This window comes from Pleurodeles waltl, chromosome 2_1 (assembly GCF_031143425.1).
Source record: "Pleurodeles waltl isolate 20211129_DDA chromosome 2_1, aPleWal1.hap1.20221129, whole genome shotgun sequence".
Classification (NCBI taxonomy): Eukaryota; Metazoa; Chordata; class Amphibia; order Caudata; family Salamandridae; genus Pleurodeles; species Pleurodeles waltl.
In genome coordinates, this window is record NC_090438.1 from 29,811,200 (window position 1) to 29,837,314 (window position 26,115).

General features: G+C 46.1%; 1 protein-coding gene across 2 annotated transcripts in view; it reads right to left on the reverse strand.

The window, feature by feature from the left end:
* Positions 1 to 668: 668 nt before the first annotated feature.
* Positions 669 to 26,115, reverse strand: part of TAF1 (TATA-box binding protein associated factor 1) — a 290,896-nt gene continuing 265,449 nt past the window's right edge. For both annotated transcript variants that reach the window (XM_069209109.1, XM_069209102.1), the window contains exons 38-40: positions 23,939 to 24,086; positions 15,872 to 16,049; positions 669 to 2,362 (exon numbers count right to left, since the gene is read on the reverse strand). In XM_069209109.1, coding sequence (XP_069065210.1) covers positions 2,143 to 2,362; positions 15,872 to 16,049; positions 23,939 to 24,086 — 546 coding nt within the window. In that variant the 3' untranslated portion in view covers positions 669 to 2,142. The remainder of the gene's footprint in view (positions 2,363 to 15,871; positions 16,050 to 23,938; positions 24,087 to 26,115) is intronic.

Consider the following 26,115-nt stretch of genomic DNA (forward strand, 5'->3'; position numbering starts at 1 on the left):
AAGGAGTGCACCACCTCCAGGGACCCTGCTATCATAGAGTCCACAAGGAGCGCAACCCCCTCCAGGGACCCTGCTATCATAGAGTCCACAAGGAGCGCACCCCCCTCAAGAGACCCTGCAATCCTCAAGTCCACAAGGTGTCCACCCCCCTTCAGGGTCCCTGCTATCTACCCGTCCACAAGGGGCAACCCCCCCTCCAGGGACACTGCTATCATTGAGTCCACAAGGAGCGCACCACCCTACAAGGACACAGCTATTGTCATGTCCACAAGGTATCCACCCCTTTCTAGGGACCCTGCTATCATCACATCTATAAGGTGTCCACCCCTCTCCAGGAATCCTGCTGTCAGAGTCCACAAGGGGTGCACCCCTGCCACAGACCCTGCTATCATAGAGTCCACAAGGAGCGCACCACCCTCCAGGGACCCTGGTATCAAAGTCTACAAGGTGCCCATCTCTCTCCAGGGACCCTGCTGTCATAGAGTCCACAAGGGTTGCACTCCCCTCCAGGGAACCTGACATGCTATCACAGAGTCCACGAGGTGTCCACCCCTCTCCAGGAACCCTGCTATCCTTATGTCTTGAAACACCACATCTCTCTTCTGCAATTCTATGAGGACACCCCTACTGAATGACCTTCTGAACCCTAAATAAACATAAGACAGATGTACTCATTTTGTATTTATTACATATCAAAAGCACAATAGAGAACACAGTATAAAAAGAGAGGACTTGAGAGGCCCCATTTCTGCTATAGTCTTCAGTACTTAAGCTTGAATTGAAAGTCGATCAGGCAGGTCAAATGATCTCAAGCAAAAGGTGATCACATGAAGCAAGTGTCTGATATGACAGGTTGTCTGCTTCAGTAGCCAATCTGACCCATTAGGACGGCTAACTTGGAGAGACAGTCTGACACAATACGTCTTCTGAAACTGCAAGCTGCCTGATGTGACCGCCTGTCTGATGCATTGGGAGCTCTGACACTGCGGGTGACAGCATCTGTGCCCTGAGAAGTGCAAACGATGAGATCAGCAGTGACCTCTAATACTCCATTTGGGTATCCAAATTTATACACAGAGTCACACACCAAACTCCCACTCCTTTTTCAATAACCAAGAATAATGCAGTTAGACGGAATGCCAGGTCCTCTCAAATGCTTTAAATATGCCACTTCAGAGATCTTTTCCACATCACCGTTAGTACTTTGGCTACCTGGCTGATGTCAGCTTTTGAAGGTTGTCCGGCTTCGGTTGCGTGTTGCATGAGTGTGAGCATCAGGTGTGTAACACCTACCAGACACGGAGGTCAGGGTCCCTGGCAGTGGTTTGGGCTTTGCAACATTTGTCCTGGACAGCATGGAGCTACCTCGGTTGGTTGTCTTGGATTCGGTGCTTGAATGTCAGCTGCAGTTGGGGTTCTGGGATTGCTGGATGCAGAGGGTCTGAGTCAAATACGTCAGACATCCTTTGAATGTCCTCCCCTTCAGATGCCCTTTATCAGAAGCTTGGTTTGTGCCACAGAAGTTGTTAGCAACCGCATGGATTTCTAAAAGCTCTAAAGATCACACAGTCTTTGAGTGGGAAAAAATGGAACAGAAAGTGGAGAAAGATACTGTTGCTTGCGTTGAGAGCAATACAAAGTTGCTTGAGTAACCCAACTTTTTAAAATAATACCAAGCTTCCAGATTTTAACGAGCAGCATGGACTACACCTAACATGTTCAGGTCTATCACAGCTGCTTCGTGTGAAGTATCAATCTTGTATTTGGGGTGCGTAGTATCTGTGGATCGTGCAATGAACTGTAACGGCTGCAGGCATCACGTATCATCGCAGGCAGAGAGGATCGTCCCTCCTCTCCTCTTGATGAAAGACGCTTGTGCTGACCCCACCCATCTTGGGCTACAATGGGAGCTACGGCTGGGTTGATATGAACATTTAGTGTTCAGATCACACTTGTCTTTCTTGGCAGATGACAGTGTTTGCAAAACATCTGTCTCCATTAGTCAAGGGTAAGGCAGTGATTAAGGCCATGTGTTGGTCCTTGGTGTGAGTAGCTGTGGATACCGTCATCTTCTTGCACCAAGGTGGTCACGTAGCTCAGATAGCCCTGGGGAATCTTCCTTCTCACAACTGAGGGACTCTGTTATTCGTTATCAGAATCTAGATCACTGTCTCCACCGATGGAGTGGAACTCCTCGCTATCGTCATCTTCTGACAGACGAACCTGATTCAGCACGCTCGGCCCCAGGCGGCGTTCTTCCTCCTCATCCTCATCTTCCTCTGAGATTCCATAACCTCCCATGCTGCTGAAACTTGTATCGCGCGTGTTGGACTTTGGGCCTCGCTCTTCGTAGCTTTCATAACTGGAAGGAAAAAGAGAACATGGTGTTGAAAACATTTATGTTTGCGCAAGAGCGCCAGTCCTTCTACTTACACTCGTGTCTAGATGTGTGCGCTTTACTGACAGTGGTGCAGTTACTTCTGGGTGCAGCATCATTTCTGAAACCGCAACTGCACTATCAATATGTTAATTAAGAAACCTTTGTACTTACTGAAGGAATAAATATAAACAGTACCTTTAATGGAATGTTGGGACTAGTGCAACCACTTCAACGGCACAGAATATAGGCATGAAGGAAAATGTTATCTTGTATGTAAGCATCTGTTCCTAGTGTGTAGCGCATACTCATGCCCTCTAGTGTTGGGCTGGGGCATTTGTACGTTATTTTTCTTTGAAGAAGTGCTTGGAGTCACAAGATGTGCAGAGACTCCTCCCCTGGTTCACTATGCGCATAGGTAGTCTCTCTGTCTCAGATTCTTTTCTTCGTACAGCAGGTGGGGAAGTGTATGTAGTGTTGAGTGAGCGTAGAATGGTGCACCATGCATACGTAGTATAAACTAGTTAATAAATGAAAAGATCTGCAATCATTACAAGCTTTAAGGAGGAGGGAGGACGCACAGAATCCCCAGCACTATATGTTACAGATGCCTTCAGGTAACATTTTCTGTCCGTAGTATGTGGCTCTAGGTACACATGATCTGCAGGGACTGTAAAGCAATGCCCTCCAGAAGCTGTGGCTAGTGAGTTGATTATACACTTGCCTGGAACAAAGTGCTTAAAAACTGCATCGACAAACACAGCCTCCTTGTGGGCTAAGCTATTAATGCAGAAGTCCTTAGTGAAAGTGTGTGGCGTTCACCAGGTGGCAGATTTGTAGATGTCTACAAGCTTGATGTTCCCTAAGAAAGCCATAGTTGCCCATTTCGTATAGTTGGTGTGCGCCAAGGGCAGAACAGACAGGACTCCGCTGTATAAGGCTAGTCTGATTGCACTTGGCTAGCGATCCTGCTATACCTGTCTGAGAGTTGGGACGACCCTTGCGATGTTTCACAAAGGCTACAAAAAGCTGGTCACGCTTATGAAAGAGCTTGCTCCTGTTGATGTAACACATAGGAGCTCTTTTAACATCTAATGTCTGTAGTGCTCTTTCCACTACTGATGAAAAGGTGACACCACGTTGGGGAGATATTTAGGATTGGTCCCGAAAACCACCCTATCGTGTGAACCTGACTGGATGGTTCCTGCAAGGTGAGGGGCTGAACCTTGCTAATGCAGCTGAGGGAAATTATGCCATTAGAAAAGCCACCTTCCACAAAAAGAACTGTAGGGGCATCAGAGTAAATGTTCAAAGGGTAGCACCATGAGACTTGTGAGAACTGCGTTGAGATTGAACGCAGGAGCAGGAGGTATTCTGGGAGATATGCCCTCTGTAGACCTTTCATGAAGCCTTGGCTGCTGGGATCCTGAGCTGGGATAAATGTTCCCTGTCGGCTGCTACAGCAAGTAGGCCTGCTACGACAGCTGAGTGTAAGTGAACAGATGTGAAGGCAGCAAAGCCTCACTTCTGCAGGAGGGATTGCAATGTACTTGATGTTACAATTTAGGCGCATCCTGGTTTTCAAAAATGTGGTGGTGGGCAAACCTGGTAGACTTTGCCACAAAACAGGCCTGTGCAGTGGGCCTACACACTTCCTGCAGAATGCTCGAACATTTCTGTGGTAGGTTTAATTAACCATATTCTAGTCTTCAAATGTTGGTCAGCGGTTGTCCAAAGGTGTCCGGTGAAGTCATGCAATAGAGAGCCGACAAGAGGCAGACTGTTCTTTCAAAACATCTGTGTCAGAATTCAGCCTTGTGGGCCTGAAAAACTTGCTGAAGAATAAAACAAATTCAAAGCTCGCTCAACGGTAAGTCCTGATCAGATGGCGGAAAAAAACAATCTAAGATGGAGTCGGTACCCAGGCACATTGTGAGGAGTCACAACAAATCTTGCGATTTGGAAGACCTCTTTGAAGAAAAACAACTTGCAAATGTCTGAGCTCAACACTAGATGGCAGGACCATGTGGAGGATGTGTATCTACAGCCATACATACTACAAACCTATGGTGTCTCAGCATTCTATACTCAGTAAAAGTCAGACTTTTATACTCTGTGAAGCACAGACAAAGTCGGCTGAGTTAGGTGGCTTGTTGCCAATGGCTGGTGAAATTATGGGACGAGTGCTAAAACCCTTGCATGCCCACAGGCAACTGCCCATTAATAGATGTTAATTCTCATTATTCACCCTTGTCTTTGGCTCAAACCTACGTCACTATGGGTAATTAGCAGTGGTCCCACCAACAAGAGAATTAACTCCCTCTAACCCCACCTCAGCAGAGGACAATAGTGTTATATTATTCTTATTTATGCCTCCTTTGGGTTTGCTCAAGAATTCCAAGTTGAGTAACACATGCTTCACTGCACTAGCTTTTCCAAGACATTTCTATAATTGCTAATTGACATGATTCAAATACAATTCATAACATTATAATCAAATGTTTGTCAAACACAAAATTTGTCAAAAACACATTTTCTGTCAAACACATTGTTTTTTAAATAATCAGGCATAAATCTTTTTATGATATCATTCTAAGACTGCATGAGACTCATTAAAGGAAACACATTTATCAACAACAGAGACTAAGAAGGTAACATTATATAAAAAAAATCAAATATAAAAACTGATTATTGTAGTGAAAATGGTTCATAAAAGAGTTTCAAGTCTGATTACTACAAACTAAAGATTACAAAGCAACTGATTATATTCACTGAAGTCAATTTGTTTGTAAATATGAAGCTTTCTGTTTTTTAAGAAATAACACACCCACAGGTTTGACAAATATGAATCTGGATCAAGTGCTCTCTATAAATACTACAAAACCTGAGATAAGAAAAACAAAAGCTAATTGCAAAACCAAGGTGTAGCATTTTACAGATATCATATTTCATTAGAACGAAGCAGTGAAGCATTAATTTAAAAAAAGTCAAAATTAAACAGAACTTTAGCCACAGAAAAATCAGTGAGGGGATGTTATGTCCTCTTGAACATTATATGGCCTTTCGGGCTGGAATGTGCATTCAACACTGATGACAACCATCTGTTTTCATCGTCGATCATTCTCAGGAGGACGTTAAATCTTTTTTCAACTCATACATGTTGGAATTTCTGTCCCTCATTTCAAATGATGTCGCCTGGCATCAAAGGCTTGGAACTAACTACCTTTTAACTAATGATCTATGATACAGCACATCTTCCAGCAACAATTAAAAGAAAATATATCTTTCTGAGTGCATCTAGGCAAGGATTATAGCTGTTTGTTGTTCTGTCTTTCACCGTCACATATTAGTACTACTTTATGTTAGTGCCAACGTACCTATTAGGTGAACAGTGCATTTACAAGTCCCTTACTCATTAATTCATTCACACAGTTGGGAAGTCCTACAGTTGGACTATTGCAGAGAATAGTAAATCTAGGGAAGTTAAAATATATTGACAGACGGTTTCAGAAATGTTTCTATGCATTGGAGGATAGAGTCTAATTCAATGTGAATTAGTTCATGCCAGTGAAATACTCAGGTTAAATTTTAAAACTCTCTCTCGAAGTGAGAAGTGGACTCCAGAAATGGTGAAACTCAAAGAGCCCCTCAGTCAAAGGAAACAGAGGCCACTCCAAAGGGCACCCAACATTGGTCAACTGCTCCAAAAAGAAGGAGCACGCTATACAAAGTAAGGCACAAGGAAATGAGGATCCTGCAACCCGCGATAATCAATAACCCACTGGCTGCGCTGACTCTAGATGAATTGTCAATGTCATTATTTTGAAACATCCCCTATCTGGCAATGGCACAGCACCCAAAACATCTTCATTCGCGATTCACTTGAATTAAAAAGGAAGTACACGGATAAATCCTTATCGACTCATTATTGTGAAATGCAGTACGGACTGGATTTAGTTCAAATCATCAGGATCTAAGCTGCACCAAGCCCACCCGGCCTGTTTACATGGCACTCTGGGAATCTGCTGGGTACCCAGATCGGGTAGGAGGGTGAATGGCAGTGGAAGAAGGGAGTCACATTCTGCAACAGTAAACTGGCTCAGTGAGGTAAACACTGAATGCTGATACCTGTAGGCATTAGAAGCTTACTAATTGCATCCCGGCAAGGCTGAGGTAAGTAACCTGAGTATTACTTAAGTAGGTAATACTAACACTGGCCATTTACTGTGCTTAGCAAAAGCCTAAGAACATGAATGTCTGATGGCGGGAGTCCCTCCAATGTAAAAGCTCTCTCGTTTGTATCACACAGGCCCTCCTACTGCGGACGAGACAAAGAACAGTGTTTTTCTGTAACTTTACAATTCACATGGACACAGGCTCCAGTTCTGTATCCCGTCTGGACTTGCGCAAACAACCTTGGTCTGGAGTTTTTTAAACCCTTGGCCAATATACAACATCAATATCTGCACAGTCACTCTGTCTGGATCTGAATTAGTCAAGCTGGTAATTATGCATCTGTCAGGGTTCGTCGAGGGTTGACTAGGCTTGCTGGTACTATCCTAAACTATAGCACAGAGTCAGGAACCAGAGTGCAAAAAATGATTTACAAGAAGACTGGAGCATCCTAGGCCGCACCTGCCCCAGTAGGCTCAAATTCCAACTTTCTTGGTGCATAGAACCAGAAAGTCAGTCCTCCTTACCCTCCTTTTAGAACAAAAACGCCCATACATATTAATGAAAAACAAAAGCTCAGCATCATTCATTAGTTTTGAGGCAGAAATGTATTTATTCGTATTCTTCTTTTAGAAAATTATTCTTCCCTTTCCCCACAGCCAATGCGTTTCGTCCCTTCCTAGTACTTCTTCAGGGCTGTTTAATGTAGAATATGGTTCTATAACAACCATTGCAAGCTCTGTTTCGTAACCTCTCTTATTTCATCTTCAAGTTACCACAAAATCGGGTCCTTTTAAGTATCATCACAGACCCTCTGGGACCATCGTAAGAACCTGTGGGTCCAAGTAGCCCACCCACCCTCGATAAAACTGCAGTATCCTTCAATTCGGCAAAAAAGGAATCAGCGTTCTGTCGATGAGTTGTCAATTTTAATGCAGCTGACTGACCTTGTCGCTGTGAAGATGGTACTGGATGTGGTCAGGGAGCACCTTAAACCAACTATGGTAGAGTCACGTTCCCAAATTATTATTAATAGGTGTCAGCAATGCAACTTGCATTGGCCCTGCTAGCGCCTGCTGTGTTATTTCCTCAGAGTATGGCTCACTGGGTGGACACAAAGATGTTTCGGAAAGTCTGCATGGTACCCAGTGTCATCTGAGGACCAAGAGCAGAGAACGTCTTAGAGCTCCGGGCATGAGCTGGTAAAGACCCTTATATCGGTGGCCGGGTCCTCTTACTTGTGGCAGGGCTACCTTCGTGCCACTTGATGCCATCTGAGGATGTTCGTTGCGGATTGGTCTGGCCAACCTGCCCCCAGGGAGTGCACTGGGAGGCAGAGCCAAGCGAGCACTGCACCATGTTTCCTCCTTACACGTTGGCCATTACCATTTGCAACAATCGTTGCACCTGATAAAACCAACACCAAGCTGTTTGGCATTTATAAGGCTTTCGTCCTTACCACATCAAAATCCAAACAGCACTTTCCGCCAATAAATATCAGCAGGCTTATTCTGCTGAAATGTATCCGGATGATGAGCTTTTAACACAAACTCTCAATTCCAATATGTGCGCCAACAGGAGTTGCTGCACGTATGGAACTTTATCTACTCACTCGAGGGCCTACATTGGAAAATGCTACCAGGTTGCAAGCTGCGCTGTCAATTACTTCAGAGAAATTAATGCAACAATACAAATACTAAAAGTAATGTTGTGAACGTGGTGAGGCTTAACAGCAGCACTCCATGACAAGCTGCTGTGCTACAGCAGGTGGGGCCTGCTGCATTACCCAGTGAGAGAAATACAGCACTGACGGCCCAGAGTGGATTGCTCTGATGAGAATGTGTAGGTAAGGTTTGTGTGCCCTTGAGCTGCAGAAGTGGGAATGAGCCAGCACTGCAGGAGCAGAGCAAAGCAGGGACCAGACTACAGAAGACAGAAGGGGAAAGAATCACCGCAGGAGACCAAAGGAGGCAGACGCGATGGGAGACTAAAATGGTGGGTATCACAGGAGATTTAAAAAGAGAGAATAACTGGAGATTGAAAAGGGTTAAGATATTTTTGGAAAACAAAGGTAAAATGCGCAAAGGAATTCTGAGAGGAAAAAGGCACCAGGGGAGACAGAGGAGAAAAAAAAACGACACAAGATTTAAAATGGGAAGTCATCACTGAAGGTTTAGCAGGGTAGAAAGGACTGGAGACTGAAGGTGGGGAGGCGTCAGGGAGATCAAAGGGGAGGGCACCACAAAAGACTGATGGGGAAGGACTTATATTTAGACCAAGGGGGAGGAGGGAGACCTCAGAGAAGAACAGGGGGAGGCAGAGGTGGTGACATCACAGGAAACCAGTAGGTGTGGGGCATTACAGGAGATGGAGAGGGAAGACTCACTGGAGGCAGAAAGGAGAAGGCATCCCAAAAAAGATGGAGATAAAGACCATGGAAGACTGAAAAGGAGGAACACAAAACAGAAAAGGTGCAGCCAGGTGAGACCAAGGGGAGCAGCACCACAGGAGACACAAGAAAACATCTACTTGGTATCAATGGAGACTGCCACTGAAGACCAATGAGAGGAGGAAACAGGAGTGCTCAAGTGGGAAGGCAACAGCAGAGACCAAGGTGGAAGGCAGCATCGAAAATGCACTGAGGAGATTGATGCGAGAGCCATCCGAAGCTGAGGATGAAAGATCCAGGGCAGATGATGAAGAGGCACCGTTGGAGAAGAAGAGGTTGAGCAAGAAACTGGGGGGTGGAGGAGAGTAGTGGGGGGGAGGGGAGCTAGAAGCATCAATGGAGGAACATGGAGAGATCCACAGGAGACAGTGCCATGAGAGACCAAAGGGGGAGGACCCACTTGTGACCAAGAGAAAACACCAGAGGTTAATGAGAGTACAAAGGGGTCTTTCATTTAATTCCAAACATATGTGAAAGATGCATAGGTTGCCCCCTCCACTTGGTGATAATTCTGAGTACAAAAAAGTAATATACCTTACCTTTGGTGACACTATTTCTAGTGGATACTCTATCTAACCGCATATTCCTCAATGTCAGAATATTCCCCAGATGCCAGACTGGATCCAGATGTTTTCACAGCAGTGATCCCATGTGCCACTCCATGTTGACCTCGTTTTACCCCTTAAGTGACAGAGAGGAGCCACATGCAGGCTACCATGTGCCGTCAGTTTCTTACTGACTCTCTCCACACCCTACAACACGGTGCACAAAACAACGGGAGGTACCAGTTCACAGATCTCTAATTTGGAAACACTTTTGGGGTAAAAAGAATCTGCGGTCAGATAGAGTATCCACCAGAAGGAGTATTACTGAAGGTAAGTAACTTGTTATTCTGATGGATACTTCTAACTGCAGATTCCTCACCAGTTAGAATGAATATCAAAGCATTACCTTCCAAGGTGTAGGGTCTGTGGAGTGGGCTCAGACCAAAAAGTCCTGCACGACCAAACAGACAAATTACCCTTCCCATTGGTCCTGGCTGTCAGGACAGTAGCACTTTGTGAATATGTGCACTGACACCCATGTTGGGCCTGGAGAATATCAAGAACAGGCACTTCATGTGCCAATGCAGTGGTAGCATTCTTGGACCAGGTGGAATGAGAGCTCAGTCCTTCTGGATTCCGCCTCTTGGTCAATGCATAGCAAATGTTAGTGCAGAGAACTCTCAACCTCCACAGAGTCCTTTTCTGCATCACCTTATCTATCTTAGACCCAGAGAACCTGCTCTCCCACCTGATGATCTTGGATGCAATTGATGTAAAAGCTCAAGGCTCTTTTGGGGTCCAGTTGACGGAGTCTCCTCCTCTTTCTAGGGGTGAAGCAGGGCAAAGAATGTTGGGAGGGTGATGGATTGGCGAACATCAAAAAGTGCGCGCCCAACCTTAGGCAATACGACCACCATGGTTGTCGTCGTCGTCGTCGTCATCGTCATCATCATCATCATCAATCATCATCATCATCATCATCATCAATCATCATCGTCTGGAAAAAAGTGGAGCAGGGCGGCTGCATCAATGGAACCTGGAGCTCCCTCACGCGACAAGGTGAAGTGATCACAATGAGGAAGATGGGGTGGAGAGACAGCAGAGACACAACGAGCAGCTGCACATTCGTTCTAACGGTGCATATGAGGAACGTCAGGACCAAACTAAGATCCCAATGCAGCATCACAAACGGTCTGGGAGGAAACATGTATGTTAAACCTTTAATAAACCACATTACAACAGATGTTTTCAATAGGGACAGTTACTCCTGCAAAAGCAAAATATAAAAGGGGGTGACAAATAACAATTAACAATGCCCACTGCAAGATCTTGCTGGAGCAAAAATAAAACAAGCAACAAAGCATGCAACAGTAAGGCTTGTAAGAGGCCTGTGTTGTGGACACTAGGCTCCAGATTTGTCCCACTGCCCAGCGTAGATAGCCTTTATAGAGGGTCGCTGTGCGGTGAAGACGACATTCACAACCTCAGGAGGTAGATCGAACACAGTCAAGTGCTGCTGTTCAACCTCCCTGCTTAGAGCTGTAGATTAAGCAGGTTCGGATGCAGAATCCTGAACTGCTGCTGGCAGATGTTCCTCCTAGAGCAGCAGTCTGATCTGGGGACAGATGCTGATGCGTCAAAGTGTAGGAACCACACACTCATGATCTAGGCCAGAGGCACTGGGATGACGTGGACACAGTCATTCCTGATCTTCGATAGTACTCAGGGCAGAAGAGGCAGAAACCATACACAGGTCCCGTGCAGCAGTGCAACCTGAGTGAGTTTTCTAGAGAGGGTGTTCTTGGGAACACCAATGCGCAGAAGTTTTGCCAATGTACGTTCATGATGGTCGGGAGATGTCTTGAGCCACCTTTGGATGCAACTACCCTTCGAGGTCCGCCGGGCATCACTAGCTGAGCTCATCAGCTTGATGTTTAAAGAGCCCGCCAAGTGGTTTACAATCAAAAATAGATGCTTTGACATTCCAGTTAACTTTAGATGTGCAGAGCCTATTGGCACAGGACGCAGGAGACCATTCCGCCTTCATGTTGCAGCACCCTAGGAGTATGATGCAGGTCAGGCTGCGTTGACCAGACACCCCCGTAGGTCTTGTGCAGTCTCCTCTGAAACCTGGAAGATATCTGACAGGTTTCCTTGGTGCTATGCCCACCGAGACTTAAGATTCAATTGCAGAGCCCACATATGCCACCTGGGAAAGGTGGACAAGCAGGATGCCTGAGGCCAGCAGGCCAAGAAGATTCAAAGTTGCTCTAACCAAGATCAAGGTCCGCAGATAAAATATCAGGATCACAGGCTGAATCTCCTGGGCTCATTGCAAGGAAGGAAAGGCCCAGAAGTGCACTGAATCCTGAAGAGCCCCATAAAAGAATACTCCTTGAAGAAGTAAGGTGCGACTTAGGCTCTTTATTTGAGAACCCCAAAGACGTTAGGAGGTTAGCAGTCATCCGGAGGTGGTCTATGACAGACTGTGGCGACTCTGGCTTGAACAGACCATCTTAGAAGTAGTGGAAAGCTGGTATCCCTGACCTAGGAAAATGGACGATAAGCACCACCGCAACTTTCATGAACACCCAAGGGCTGCTGGTAGGGCTGAAGGTGAGGACGGCAAATTGAAAATGCTCCTGGCCTACCTTGGGCCATAGGTAACGCATGTGGGACTGTAGGACATGAAAATACGTGTCCTGCAAGTCCAAGGCAAGCATCCAGTCACCAGGATCCCGGACAGAGGGAACTTGGGCCAATGTGATCATTGAATGTGTCCTTCCACAAGAAGGCAGTCAAAAGATGAAGATCTAAAACAGGATGAAGGCCTCGGTCTTTCTTCACCACAAGGAAATAACGGCAGTAACAGCCTTTCCCTCCTTTCACGGCCAGCATCCTCTTGATGGCCCCTCTAGTGAGTAAGCTCTGCACCTCTTGAGACACAGGGGACAGGTGCTCTTCTGAAAGCCACCCTGCTGTGGGAGGAAGCTGTGGGGGATTGGAGAGAAATGGGAGAGCACAACCCTGCGGGATGATCTGGAGCACCCTTCTGTCAGAGCGGTGGACTACTCTAACAAAATGTCTGATTCTGCCTCCAGCAGGATGGTTGTGTGCTGCGAAGAAAACATTAAAGCGGTTTGGATCTCGATACCCCGCGGTTGGGGGTCTGAGTGAAGCACTGTCCCTGGTAAACAGTGCAAAGTCAGCTTGATCCCCGTCCTTGGCTACAAAAGGACTTGGTAGGCTGTTGTAAGGTTGGCAAAGGCTGGCACTGTCTATATACCAGACCTCCAGAGTAACTTGGGAAGGAGCAAAACTGATGGGGAAATTGACAAGCAGGGCCCAAGAAATTTGCTGTGGCTCTGCTTTCCTTAAAGCGTTGAAGGGCAGAGTCAGCTCCCACTGAAAGGAAAATTCCTAATGGATGCCTGTGCATCTCCATAAAAGCAAGTAGATTGCATCAATACATGTCAACGAAGCAACACACAGTGCATGCCCAAAGCAATCTGTAGTATCCAGGCCAGCCCATATCACATACCTTGCTATATCCTGGCTGTCCTGAATGGTTTTGGCAAAAGAAGCCTGAAAATCTTCCAGGATTTTTGGTAAGATCTTGCTGGCTGTGTCTTAGAGAACATGCATAAAACGGCCTAAGAGGCACACCGTAATGACTGACCTCAATCCCAAGCAGGCAGAGGAAACATTTGCTTCCTGAACGCCTCAGTCCTTTTTGACTTCCTGTCAGAAGGTGACTTAAGGAAAGCATTAAGATTTACTTTGCTAGTGGAACCTTGGACATCTACTCTCAGGAACCGGATGCTGTGAATGAAGATCTGGCTCACCAGACATCAGTCCATGACATCTGGCCATTTGCTTCTGCACTGGTGGGCAAGAGCTAGGCTTAGCCCAAGTGCCCCATAATGGTGTGAGACAGGGCTTCATTAAATGGAAGTAAGGGTTCAGATGAGGCTGGCCCAGGGTGCAAAACCTCAGTTAGGACATCTGTCTTGACTTCTACAGTAGGCATTTGTAGGTCTAGATCCCCAGCTGCACATCTAATCACTACAGAAAATGAAAAACTCTCCTCCACTTGGGGTCGAGCGGCAAAATCTACTGCGTATCAGGGTAAGAATCCATTTCACTGGACTCCTGCAAATTCTTTTACCCACTGTCATCGTAACGTGGGGTTAAAACGTCCCCATCATCGCCATCATCAATGTCAGGTGGAGGCAAACTTTAGTCTGAACCTGAGCCAAAAGGATGATGGAGTCTCTGAGAAAGGTTTGCAGTAGAGGAAGCATTTTGTCTGAGTCGGGACGTACAGGAGCCGGATGCACTGGAATGGAGTCATGGTGCGGTCGAGATAAACTCGGCTGGGAGTCAGACAGAGGGTCAAGTTTCGCGGCAGCAACATCGGGATGGTGTAGATGAAGAAGGAACTCACGCAGGTCTTGTAGCCAGATTGTAAGTCAGCACTGGAGTTTGTGCGGAAACCGAGGCTGGACTGAGGTACTCAGATAGCACCAAGGGCAAACCCACCCGCGATAACCTGACTGTTGGACCTTTTCGATCCCTGGGGCCCAAAGGTGAGGCAAAGGGAGTCAGAAGAGTGCCAAAAAAACACATCATGGCCCCTTTAAAGGACTTTACCTGCTGTGGCATTGCCGATGGCTGGGGCAAGTTGCTGAGTATCAGGACCAGTTGTAGAATCGGCTCATCGATCGGGGATTAGGAGTGAGAACGGTTGGCACCTTGACACCCTCTGCTCTCTGGACAGAGAGTTGCAGGATGGTGTCAAGTCCCACTTTGACCTCTTCTGCTTCTTATTAGATTTGGACTACCCAGATGACTTCAACTGTGATGAAGACCTGTCGCGGGAACAGCTCGAGAGCGGGAATGGGCCTACGCTCTTGACGGGGACTTGTGCAAGGTTCATGACTTCTTTCAGTGTTAAGTGACATCCAGCTTTGCTACACAGTCCAAGATCACCTTTGGGTGCATGAGATCACATTGTCTGCAAACTTTGGAGTTGTGTCCCACGCTCAAACGCCAGATATTGCGCGGTCCGTCATTGTAATCTGGTTGTGTCAGTCAGGGCACAATTTGAACTCTGTATTCTTCAGTGGGGACATCATTTCATTCCATACTGGAAAAAGAGAATTTGAAAGTGTTCGTCAACCGCCAAAAAAAGCGAGTGGAGCTCTGGGCCGTAGTTGAAGGCACAGAAAGGAAATAATTGCCATAGGGACAAAGGGGAGGCACCCAAGTGCAGCTTTGGTTCATCCCTTTTGGAGCAGAACAAGGTTATTGAGGAGCTGCACAATTCCAACTATTGAACCTAATTTCTAGAAGTACCTATGGACTTGAGCTGCCTTACAATGTGCCACAGTTTTTTAGAGCCCTTAAGAAGCTTTCTGTTCTTTTTAAGTTTTGAAGAATAATAGTTCAACAAGAGATAATGAGGAAATAGACATGTAAGATATTTTTTAAAAGGCACTTAAATTAGAAAATTCTATTCTAAATATCCTCTGTTTGGAGGTAAAATAATACATGGTTGTTTGCACAGGGGGCAGCGTAGGTCCCAACTTTCCTCACCCCAGGGACGGTAGCTGTAGGACTGGAAAACAGGGAGGGAAGACTGAGGTTAACTTTATGGAATATGTTTTTTACCAGAATGTTTTCTATGACGTCATGTCTGGCCTTCTGTCGGCCATATTGATTATTGAAAGTAAACAGCATGGCGTTTACACCGCAAAAGTATACATTCTAAAGACTCATACAGTGTAATTCAGGTAGAACTTGACAGCAAGTAGCACTCGTTCCAGTAATAAAACTCGCTTTGCATGATGATACCTATAGCTTTGCTATTTCCATTACAAATGCAGGTTTATAAAAACCAAACTGCAAAAAAAACAACAAAAAAAACAAGAGTTCTTAAGCCACTGCTACTTTACATGGGACCAAATGATATCTTATCAGGAGATGATCATCTTTTTAGGGAGGCACAGAGAGCCGCACCTGTGCAAGCAGTTTATTTTTTGTTAAGGGGCCATAAGAAAACCGAATTCATGGCATAATCTTTGTCATCTGCCTTTAAGTTTAAGTGAGATCCAGGACCAATATTAAAAGTCCTGATAGAACGTCAGTGAGAGATTGATGCACAGCTCAGAGTTGGCATTATGCTGAAAACTGAGTGCCGTCCCTAGTGCAGTATACGCTAGCAGATGAGGACTGATACAAGAGAACCTGAAAACTAACTGCAGGAATAAAGACGAGACGGTGCCCTTTGGGAAGCCTGGTACATGCCCACGTCACAGTACTTGCCTGATGTTACTGTCCTCAATCACATGTGTGATACCCCCTCCATCTCCTCCATAGGACATCATGCTTTCGTCATTCTCCATGCCCATGCGCGTGTTCTCCTGCAACATGTGGGGCTGTTTGTGTCTCATCCCACGAGAGTCCAAATCAGAGTCGCTGCCGCTCTCGCTAAGCTGGATGGCTAGAAGGAATGAGGACACTAGTTAACAACAGTAGTAAACCACGTCTTTACAACCTCATATCAGTGTTGCTGATTATATTTTTATCGGTTAATTCTAGAAATAGAGTGGGTGAATATTAGATCAGAATCTGCTAGGGCTGGACAAACAGCAATCGGTCCACAAGATCACACAAGGAATCCATTGTAAGCTATGAAATCATTTTTGAAGCAGACAGCACCGTGCTGTACACACTGCTCGCACAATATCAGAATTTACCATAGTTTAAAAAACAGTCAGTAAAATGTTTAATCTGATGGAGACTGTTGTAAAATAGATATTCAAGGCCAAAATACGCAAACTGAGTAAGTATGAAAACAACCTCCTCCACGCTATAAAAAAATCTACATTATGAGACAACCTATACGTAGCGCATGGTTATTCAGTGGTTACAATCGTAGCCCAAAAGTATTCAAAGTCAGATTATTAAACAAGGTCCAAACTATACAAACTGCTCTAATAATGTTTCCATCACGAAGGTAATTTCTATGCCAAATTCTCTATGTCTCTTATCAGCAATAAGTTAATAAAATATGTTGCAGTTCTGAATTATTTAAAAAAATATATCAGCAGTACAGCAACTTGCATGTTCCTCGTGTACAGAATTTACAGGGGTGTTCTTCAGTTGTCACACATACCCAAGCTCCTGTCGGCTCATCTACCCTCACAGCACAGCCGAGACATACCAGCAGATACTGCCTCCTAATAATATGGATTTCAACTACTTCCACACAGGCCGGGGCGCTGTCACTACCAGGAAAGTTTCTACTTCTGCGTCAGTGCCACCGTTCTTAAATACTCTTTATGGAGTCACTTCACCTTGATACAAAACATCACAATTAAGAACTTTCATTCACCCAAAACGGTATGTCATGTACAAACCTGGTCCACTTACTGACTGCTTAATGAAAGTTTTTCCATTATTAATCCAGATGAGAATATGAAGAGACAATTGTAATGATATGTGAGTTTTGACCACTGATTCCACGTTGCACTTAGCCTAGCACTACACCGTCACATTAGTGACCACCAGCTTCATTTTGCCTATTGACTTTATTTTGGCATTAGCCATTGCCACGTTAAAAGGTGCAAGTAGTTTTTCACATTGTACAATGTGCACATGTTTTTATTCTTCGTTTTTTTTTTTCCCACCAAGGGCTTAGGCTGATAAGAATGTACTCAGATGGCAGGGGCGGTCTTATTTTGAATTGGCAACTTGGGATTGTGGCCAGGTCCAGACGTGTTATTTTCAAAGCTGGCCTATTGCAATCAGCATTTTTTTAATAAATAAACTCCTACAGTCAGAGGGATGTTCTAGACTTTTCCTCTCTTGTTTGTTCAAAGTATAAGAGGCCGAGACCAGATCGACCGGGGACAGAGAGTATTTGCAGATCTAAGGCACATCCGGGACGCTGGTGTGTGTCATCCTTCCTGTGAGGATAATTGATCTCTCTCTCTCTCTCGCCTCGATCGATTCTGGGATCTGGCGATCTGATACTGAATAGGAGGGAGATGAAGCAGTGATGCCCTTTTCTCATGGTGATGCATGTTTTTTAATTCATTATTTGCTTTGCATTATAATATAGATACATATATTTGCTGTGTATATTGCAGTGGAGAATCATTTGTACATTCTTTCATTTCATTGCTGTGACCCTTTTTGAACATGTGCTTTCAGCATGCTAATCTTGTTTTAGGAACTTTGCATAGTGAAAAAATAAACGTCTTCTTTGGACTAAGGAGCGCATTCCAGAGAGTTTTGTCAGTGCATGAGTGTTTTCAGCTCGGTCATTAGTGAAGCAAAAAAACAATTCACTAACAGCACAATTGAGGTGGATTACGTGGGTTAAAAACTGGATCAGATCAAAACAATAATAGGGGTGGATATATATATACATGGATAATCCTCTTGGTGTCACAGTCCCCCATGCAGCGGAAACCACTGGACTATAAATGATCACTGATATTAATTTTAAGGGCTACGCTTTCCGAAGACGTTCAGGCCAGTCCGCTCCATTCCAAGAAACCAACCTACTTAATTTATTCAATATATTTAAACATTTTAAATAGAGGCAACTCAGCCCAAATGGTGTTCGAGCACATTACATTTACTGAGAGTTCATGCAGTGTGCTCATATATATTCAGACAGAATGATTACAATGAAGCTGGTTTGGTCATCTTCTGAAAAGGAAGGGTGAAGGGAGGAGAGGGAAAGAGCAGTAGCCGAGGTGAGAACTGAATGATAGTGTTTTAGGTTTTTTTTCCCAATGAAAAGGGACCATGTTTTCTTCACATCGCAGATACTGAGGGAGTGAGTTCCACCAGAAGGGTGCGGGCCCATAAAATTATTTGGTGGATGCAGAGAGGTGTCGGACGCTTTCTGATTCTGGCTTCTATTTCTGTACTAGTATCTTGTATTTTAGCATGGAAACAGGGCCAAACAGTTGTTCATAATGATGTTAAGGTACTTCTAAGGTTCCACTCTCTGAGGTTTACAGCCGTTAAGTGATAATACCCGCTACGCGCCGGGACAGCCAAAGCAGGTAACCCATAGTTTCATCGGGGGGAGGCGCGTTAATAGTGCCTTGGCATGTGATTATACTGGGTGCTGTACCGTAGGCACTGATTTATGAACCTCTTTATAGCAAGATTTTTACAAACAGGAAGGCACCTTTCCACGTCTCTGGGTCATTAGTGATTATCGAACAGGACTGCCCACAGAACCTCGTTTATGCGTTGACTGTTGTGCACAGACACAGACGTTCTTATTTGTAGCAGTGCTTAATTTGTTAAAAAAAAAGTGCCATGGTTCTCCTCGGAGGCCCTGCAGCTTGCACCACACACTGCCCCGCCAGCTCTGCCGATGATCGTAATCACACAACTACTGACTATCACACACCCAAAAGTGGGACAATTCGGACTATTCCAGGCCCCAGAGAAATAAGAATGGCTTCGGCGGGAGAGAACAGTCATTTTGAATCTATATTGAATGAATAACTAACTATTGTTGTGGTCGTCTCTAAATTAGCCAGACAATGCCACCTTGTGACAGGCTGTAAGTAGTGTCGCTGTTGACAATTAAGAGCTGGTGTTGAGCACTGGAAAGCACCAGCTCAAATTAAGCTCTGCCTCTGAGTGAGGAAATGCTTCACTCAGCCTTGGGTAACGGAGGTCTTTCCTTTTTTCATGTCTATAACACATATGCCAGATGCCTCTCGTAAGTGGGTTTGTTTGATAATAGCTCCAATGGACTCCATGTATATGTGCTTCACAAGGTGGTGGTCTCCTTTGTGCTAAGTGCTGGTGATGCAAACCTCGAACACCTCAGGTGTGCAGACTGAAGTCCCAGTGGTGGCGAAGGGTCCAGCAATAGTACAGGTGTACCCCTGCAAGAGTGCACCCCATCCCTCCCTTGTTTCCTGCACTGTGGCCAACTTGCCTGAAATAACAGCCAGGCGTGGAAATACACATCACAGCTGAGCCAGCTGAAACTGGTCTCAGAGAAACTAGGGCAGGAATCTCTCATTTGCGGCAATCAAAAGGATGAAAAAGGCTCCCACAGGATTGGAAGGGCCTTTGACCTTTTGAAACTCAGGGCTACTGACTGATTAAATAAATAAACAAATTCAGGATTTGTAAAGTGCAGCAAATCACTCGAGAGGGTCTCAAGACGCTGAATTGTAGGCATGAGGTGATTAAGTGATTTGCCAAGAATCACAGGATGTTGAGCCAACGCCAACACACACACACCTGGTTCCCCAGCTCCGAAGTCGGCAGATCAGGCCATTATACCACATCCCCTCGCATATTGGCTTCAGCTGTGCTCCATGAGCAGTTAGAGGAAGATAAGTAGTAGCCGCCTCAGCCTGTTCTTGGCACCTGGACTGTGACCCCAAGTATGTTTACATATCACTAAAAGAAACAAAGCCAGATCCACAAGTAGAACTTCTGTGCAGGCTCCATTCCTCCTCCTGGTTTGTGGACTTCCTCTGATGCTTGCCTCGGAAGGGAAGGAAGACTTATCTACATACGTTGGACTGTACCTGTCGGGAGGATGTACACTGATTCAGAGGAAGAAAGCACAAGGCACAGGCGGCTGGAAGTTGGGGATCTCAAGGGACAGTGACTTACCAATGCCACAAGGTCAGTCCAACCCAGCTGACCAGAATAAGCAAAAACTACCACGGGTCGAGGAGCTGCTGTACTGATTTCAAAAGGCCAGAAGGTTGAGGCTGCTTAATCCCAAACATAAGCCTGGAGGGGCCCTCCTACTTACCTTTTCTGTGTATCAAATGGGCCAGGGTACTGCTGGACTTCACACACTTTGTGAAGGGCCCAGTCCCGAAGGCAAGAGAAGGTTGAACTGATCAACAAATGAACCATCGTTCAAGGTCCTATCAATCCCAAAGTTATAGCTTGCTACAGTTGTGTTCCTGTGTAACTGTACAGTACTGTATTGTCCTACAACATTTGAATAACACTTGCTACTCATATGTGGGGAGCTGAAGAGCTTGCCTACATGGGTAGCATGCTGCAGTGTGTATGGTGTGTGGTAGGAAGTGTACTGTCTTTAGTTTCACCCTATGTGGGAAGTATTTCAATGTCATGTGGTGATCACCAAGATGTGGTTATCACTATATGGGCCAAAGTTCTTGCCAGTTTGGTGGAAGTAAAAATGTGTGAGAGAGTCCCCAGGTTATGGTTTTCAAAATGTTGGCAGGTTTTAACAGTTCTGCAGGTCATTTTATGCTATTTTTATAACAATAGTCTACTTTGCTGGTTACTGTCCTGGGTTGTTCAGTCCGAGAAATTTTGGTTGAAGTTTATGGTCCTGAGCAGGGATAGGTTGGAGGGAGAAACGGTTGATAGGTCTGCAGGGATGCACTTTGTTAATATCTGATTGCCATTGCAAGACGTCAAGAAGCAGTCCTCGTGTCTATCTGGCTGGGACCAGAGACTAGATTATAATCCTCCACTGGCCAGCAGCATGCAACAGGTATTGCTTGCCTGTTCAGTTACTGATGGGTGGTGTAATGGTGTGGACTGGACTTGACCCACAGCCTTTTGGGAGTGTGACAATGTCAAGCAGTGCAAGGGAATTATTTTGCAGCCTATATGAATTACAATAGACTGCCCGAAAGCTGAGTGGTATGCCACTAGTATTAGTGTGGGCCAGGAGGGTTAAATATTATATTGTAATTGTATTTATATAGCGCTTACTACCCCCGACAAGTCGTTGAAGCTCTTTACTCTATCCAAGCTTCACTATTCAAGTTTATACTCCTACGACCCTTCCAATATGTGAAAGTGCAGCGTAATAAAGCCCAGACCACTTGAGCATATGATCATGTAAACATACAAATAACAAAACTTACAATCCTATAAAACAATCACTAATTAACCTTTACATCCTTCCAGGCCTATTACTGTCCATGCTGCCGATCTTATGAACCAACCACAGTCACTATCCATCTTACAATTTCAGAACCAACCCACCCCAATATCCAAGCGTAGAATCCTATCCCACACTCTATACAACCTTTCACTCCAACAAGCCTCATCAATCTGTGCGTATAATCAATAACCCTAACTCAAGGAAAAAAACATGAAACTCCATCATCTGCCTTACTTCAAGTCTGATAATCTAACACCCTTTTATCCAAAAGTCCAACCCTGGTCACATCTTACAAATCTTATCACTATCCATGTGTTTCAATTCTACAAACTCACCAGTTTCTACCAATCTATATAATCACGGCCCATGTCTCTGCTTCTACTGTAAATAACATTTAAGAGGGCTTTATCTCAGCAGGATTCCCACACAACCCTCCCAGACACTAACTGGATGAGTCTGCAACTTCCCATGAATTGGTGGTCGATATGTAGTAAGAAGCCATTGGCCACCAGTGACCCCCCCTAGAACGCAGCAGTTACTCCCAGTCACCGGGTGTGAGCTGCCACAGCAACACATCAACTACAACCAGCAGAAAGAAGATAGAGGCACATGCATTTTGGGCATTAACCTTGAGACATTGTGGAATACCCTACTAGTTAGGGCTTGCTGGTAGCTGCCTGTTGTTGAAAGACCTATTGTAAAAACAACAACAAAAAAGTACCAATAACTAGAGTGGGCTTTTGATCCGCCCACAGCTTATCAGCAGGTGGTTTTCTTTCCAATTCCATTTATATGATTTGTCATCAATGGCTTTCATTCCTCTGCTTGCCTTCGCACCTCCCCTGGAACACAGTTTTTTTTACTATCCTTTTGGTTGGATGACTTGTACCCTTCCACTGCTTACAATCAAGGAACTACTTTTTTCTTTTCTTTCAACACTCCAGGGGAGTGCATGTGTTTTTCTTACTTTCTGCACCTTTAGCTGCTTGCCCCCCCTCGCAGCCCAGTCCCATGCTCGCTGTCCTTCCCCTCCCTAGCTCATCCACTGCTTTACCCAGCACCACCTACTCAGCTATTTTTATCTTTCCTCCCCCACACTGTGCTCATCACTGCTTATGCGATCAGCAGACTTCAGTGGCTGCAGACGCTCAGGGGCATTCAGTTCCTTCAGCCCACTCAATTGCTCACACACCTTCATTCCCTATACTTTTTAATACAGTCAGCCACTAGGGAAAAAAGTTTAATGCAACATCATAGGTGCATGGTGACGCATGCTTGCGTATATGCCACCATGCTAGGGCCCAGACTTTGTGACAATGCTGTGCATCACAGACTACAACTTTTTTTTTCCTTTTTGACAATGCTGCCCTTCTTTATGGGCTTTTACCATGCTGTCTCTCATACTTGGAAAAAGCTACCACAAACATCACAGTTTTCCTGGCCAATCACTCAGGCGTTCACCTTACGGTGGAGGAGGAGGCATGGACAGAGATGGGCAAGACAGTGGGCACAGTCTGCACCCCTGTCCCGCCACCTAAGTTACACTCCCTGCAACCAATGACCTGGATGCCAGGTACACTTGTGCCGCACCATGGACCTCGGATCCCCAACAGTCTCACTCATCAGGGAACCAAGCTCTATCGATGTGCCCAACGGTGCTGCCATCCTGGATTCCTGATGGGTCAGGAGGCCAGGTCTCTCCCTCAATCTCAGAGCCTTGTGCCCCTTTGTGCACTGCTGCCATACCACAGGGTCTCCAAGACTCAACCTCTTCTTCAGGATGGAAGCCCGAAGTGCACAGCCTGAAGGTCCTCGCTAATTTAGAAGAGACCTGTATGCTCTGGTGTAAATATCAGTCTCTGGTAGAAAACATGCTTTTACTGGACTTCAGTGAGTCTCTGAGTAGTGGCATAAACAGAGCTTTGCCCTGAGTAGGACCTTGCTGGTGGCTGAGATCAAGCCCTGGACTCTGTGATCACCTTGCTCCTACACGACAACACAACTCAACACAACACAGAATGAGTATTTGAAAAGCGCACTCTCACACTTTGGGGTGTCAAGGCATTTTATTTTTATCTCGGTGAATGCTACTCATTTCAATGACTTCAGAATGATGAAAGGCTGAGGGAAACCAACTGGATTTGAACCTGTGACCATAAAACTCATTCCAGGATAAATGTGTTAGTCCACTGAGCCACCATTTCTAGCCGTGCTGTGACACAGGAGACACAGAGCCGTACCCATCAGTGAAGAGGCTTCCCAACATGTTGTGGAGACGTAGCGCTTATAAGCCCTTTAGTGGTTCAGTTTGCTGTGAAGTGAGGAGTGAGTGTGTGGTGCAGCAACTAGAACGGGTTGGCTACGCTGTGCAGCCAGGAGTCACAGGGTGATGCAGAACATAGAAACAACTGAGAGTAAATGCGGTAGTTAGAAGAACCTACAAGAAAAGAGCATACCTGAGAAGGGGTTATCACCTTCTTCATCACTTCCATCATCATCATCCTCTCCATCAGACATCCGTAAATCTTCGTACAAGACACTGGCTTGAGGCTGCCGTACGGATCCCTCCTCTTCATCGCCGAGGTCACCATCGTCATCCATCTCCTGGTAGCACAAGACACAATACAAACAGGTCAGAAGGCAAAACCAATCTGTTTTCATGCTACTGGTAGGAAAGTAGCCTCTTTCTAGCTTGGCTACCCCCAATTTTGGTTTGTCAGTGTGGTTGACTGTTCACTTGGTTCCTGCTAACCAGGGCTCCCAATGACTGTGCTCTCTCCTCTACATTTGGTTGCTGGTAACTTTTTATCACCACAATTGGCATACTGGTGCCCCCACGTAAGTCCCTAGTATATGGTACCTATTGGGGCTCCAGGGGATCCCTATGGGCTGCAGCATTTATTCTGCCACCCATAGGAAGCCCATGCAAAGGGTTCTGCAGGCCTGCCATTGCAGTCTGCGTGAAACAGGTGCACGCACCCATTTTCACTACTGGTCACTGCAGCAGGTCACTGTAAGTCACCCCTATGGTAGGCCTTCTCAGCCCAGAGGGCAGGGTGCAGGTACCTGTGTGTGAGGGCACCCCTGCACTAGCAGAGGTGCCCCCACAAACTCCAGCCCCTTTTTACTGGACTTCGTGAGTGCAGGACGCCATTTTATATGTGGACTGGACAAAGGTCAATTCCTATGTCCAGCTACATAATGGTAACGCCGAACCTGGGCAAGTTTGGTATCAAACATGTCAGAATCATACCCAATACTGTAAGTACTGGAAGTATGATTCCATGCACTCTGGGGCTCCTTAGGGGACCCCCAGCATTGCTACCACCAGTCTTACAGGGTTTTCTGAGCAGCCCAGCTGCTGCCACCCCTCAGACAGGTTTCTGCCCTCCTGCTGCTTGATCTGATCAAGCCCAGGAAGGCAGAACAAAGGATTTCCTTTGGGCGATTGAGGTAACACCCTCTCCCTTTGGAAATAGGTGTGACAAACTTGGGAGGGGTAGCCTCCCAAGTCACTGGTTTGCTTTAAAGGGTACATTTGGTGCACTCGTGCATAAACCAGTCTACTCCGGTTCAGGGACCCCGAGTCCCTGCTCTGGCACGAAACTGGACAATTGAAAGGGGAGTGACCACTCCCCTGTCCAGCACCACCCCAGGGGTGGTGCCCTGAGCTCCTCCAGAGGGTCCCTGGGTTCTGCCATCTTGTTTCCAAGGTTGGCAGGCAACTCTGGGAGCATCTGAGTGGCCAGGCAAGTGACGTCAGAGGCACCCTCTGATAGGTAGTTACATGGTTAGGTGACAAGCCCCCCCTCTTTGGGCTATACAGGGTCTTCCTCTGGGGTGGGTTCTCAGATTCGGCTTGCAAGATTCCAGCAGGACTCCTCTGCAACCTTCACTTCGACTTCGGACCTCCGGAACTGCGACTGGCACCTCCAGGACCCAACAAGCTGCTTCCAAGAAGAAAGGACTCTTCAGCAACATTGTTTCCAGGGCTCCTGCCAGCTTTGTAACAATTTCCTTGCTGTGCAGCCTCAGAAGACTACAACTCTTCAGCCTGCACAAGAATAACAAGGAATCTCCCTTGGAGTGAAGGAGTCACCTACGACAAGCGACGACAGGCTCCGTGGATCCCCTCTCCTGCTGAGCTGCGTGGATCCTGCTTCACGGGTGGTGGTCCGGAGTAATCCTCTTGGTCCTCTCTGCCAGCTGTCCAACTTTGGTGGAGATAAGCCTTTGACTTCAAACGCAGGACTGTACCCCTTGCAAACAGTCTCTTGCAGCTGCCAAGGCTTGTTTGCATCTCCTCCAAGAGATCTTCAGGCGAGGTGTAGCTCCAGCCCCCCAGCACTCCATCCTGCATAGCACAGCCTCCTGCGTGGTACTCCTGCGGCGTGGGATCCTCTTTTGTAGTGCTGCGTAGGCTCCATCTGCGACTTCTGTGTCCCCGTCCTGTGGGACTCCTGTGGGTGCTGCCTCTGCTCCTGTGGACTCTGAGACGCTGAGGGTCCCAAGTGAACCCCCCCTCCCGGGCCTTGCTGGTCCCCGGCATCTCTTTTCCACTAACTGCGAGTTTGCCTTTGTCAAGGTTTGTTGGTGGAAATACTGCACTGACACCCGTCTGCAAACTTCCTTC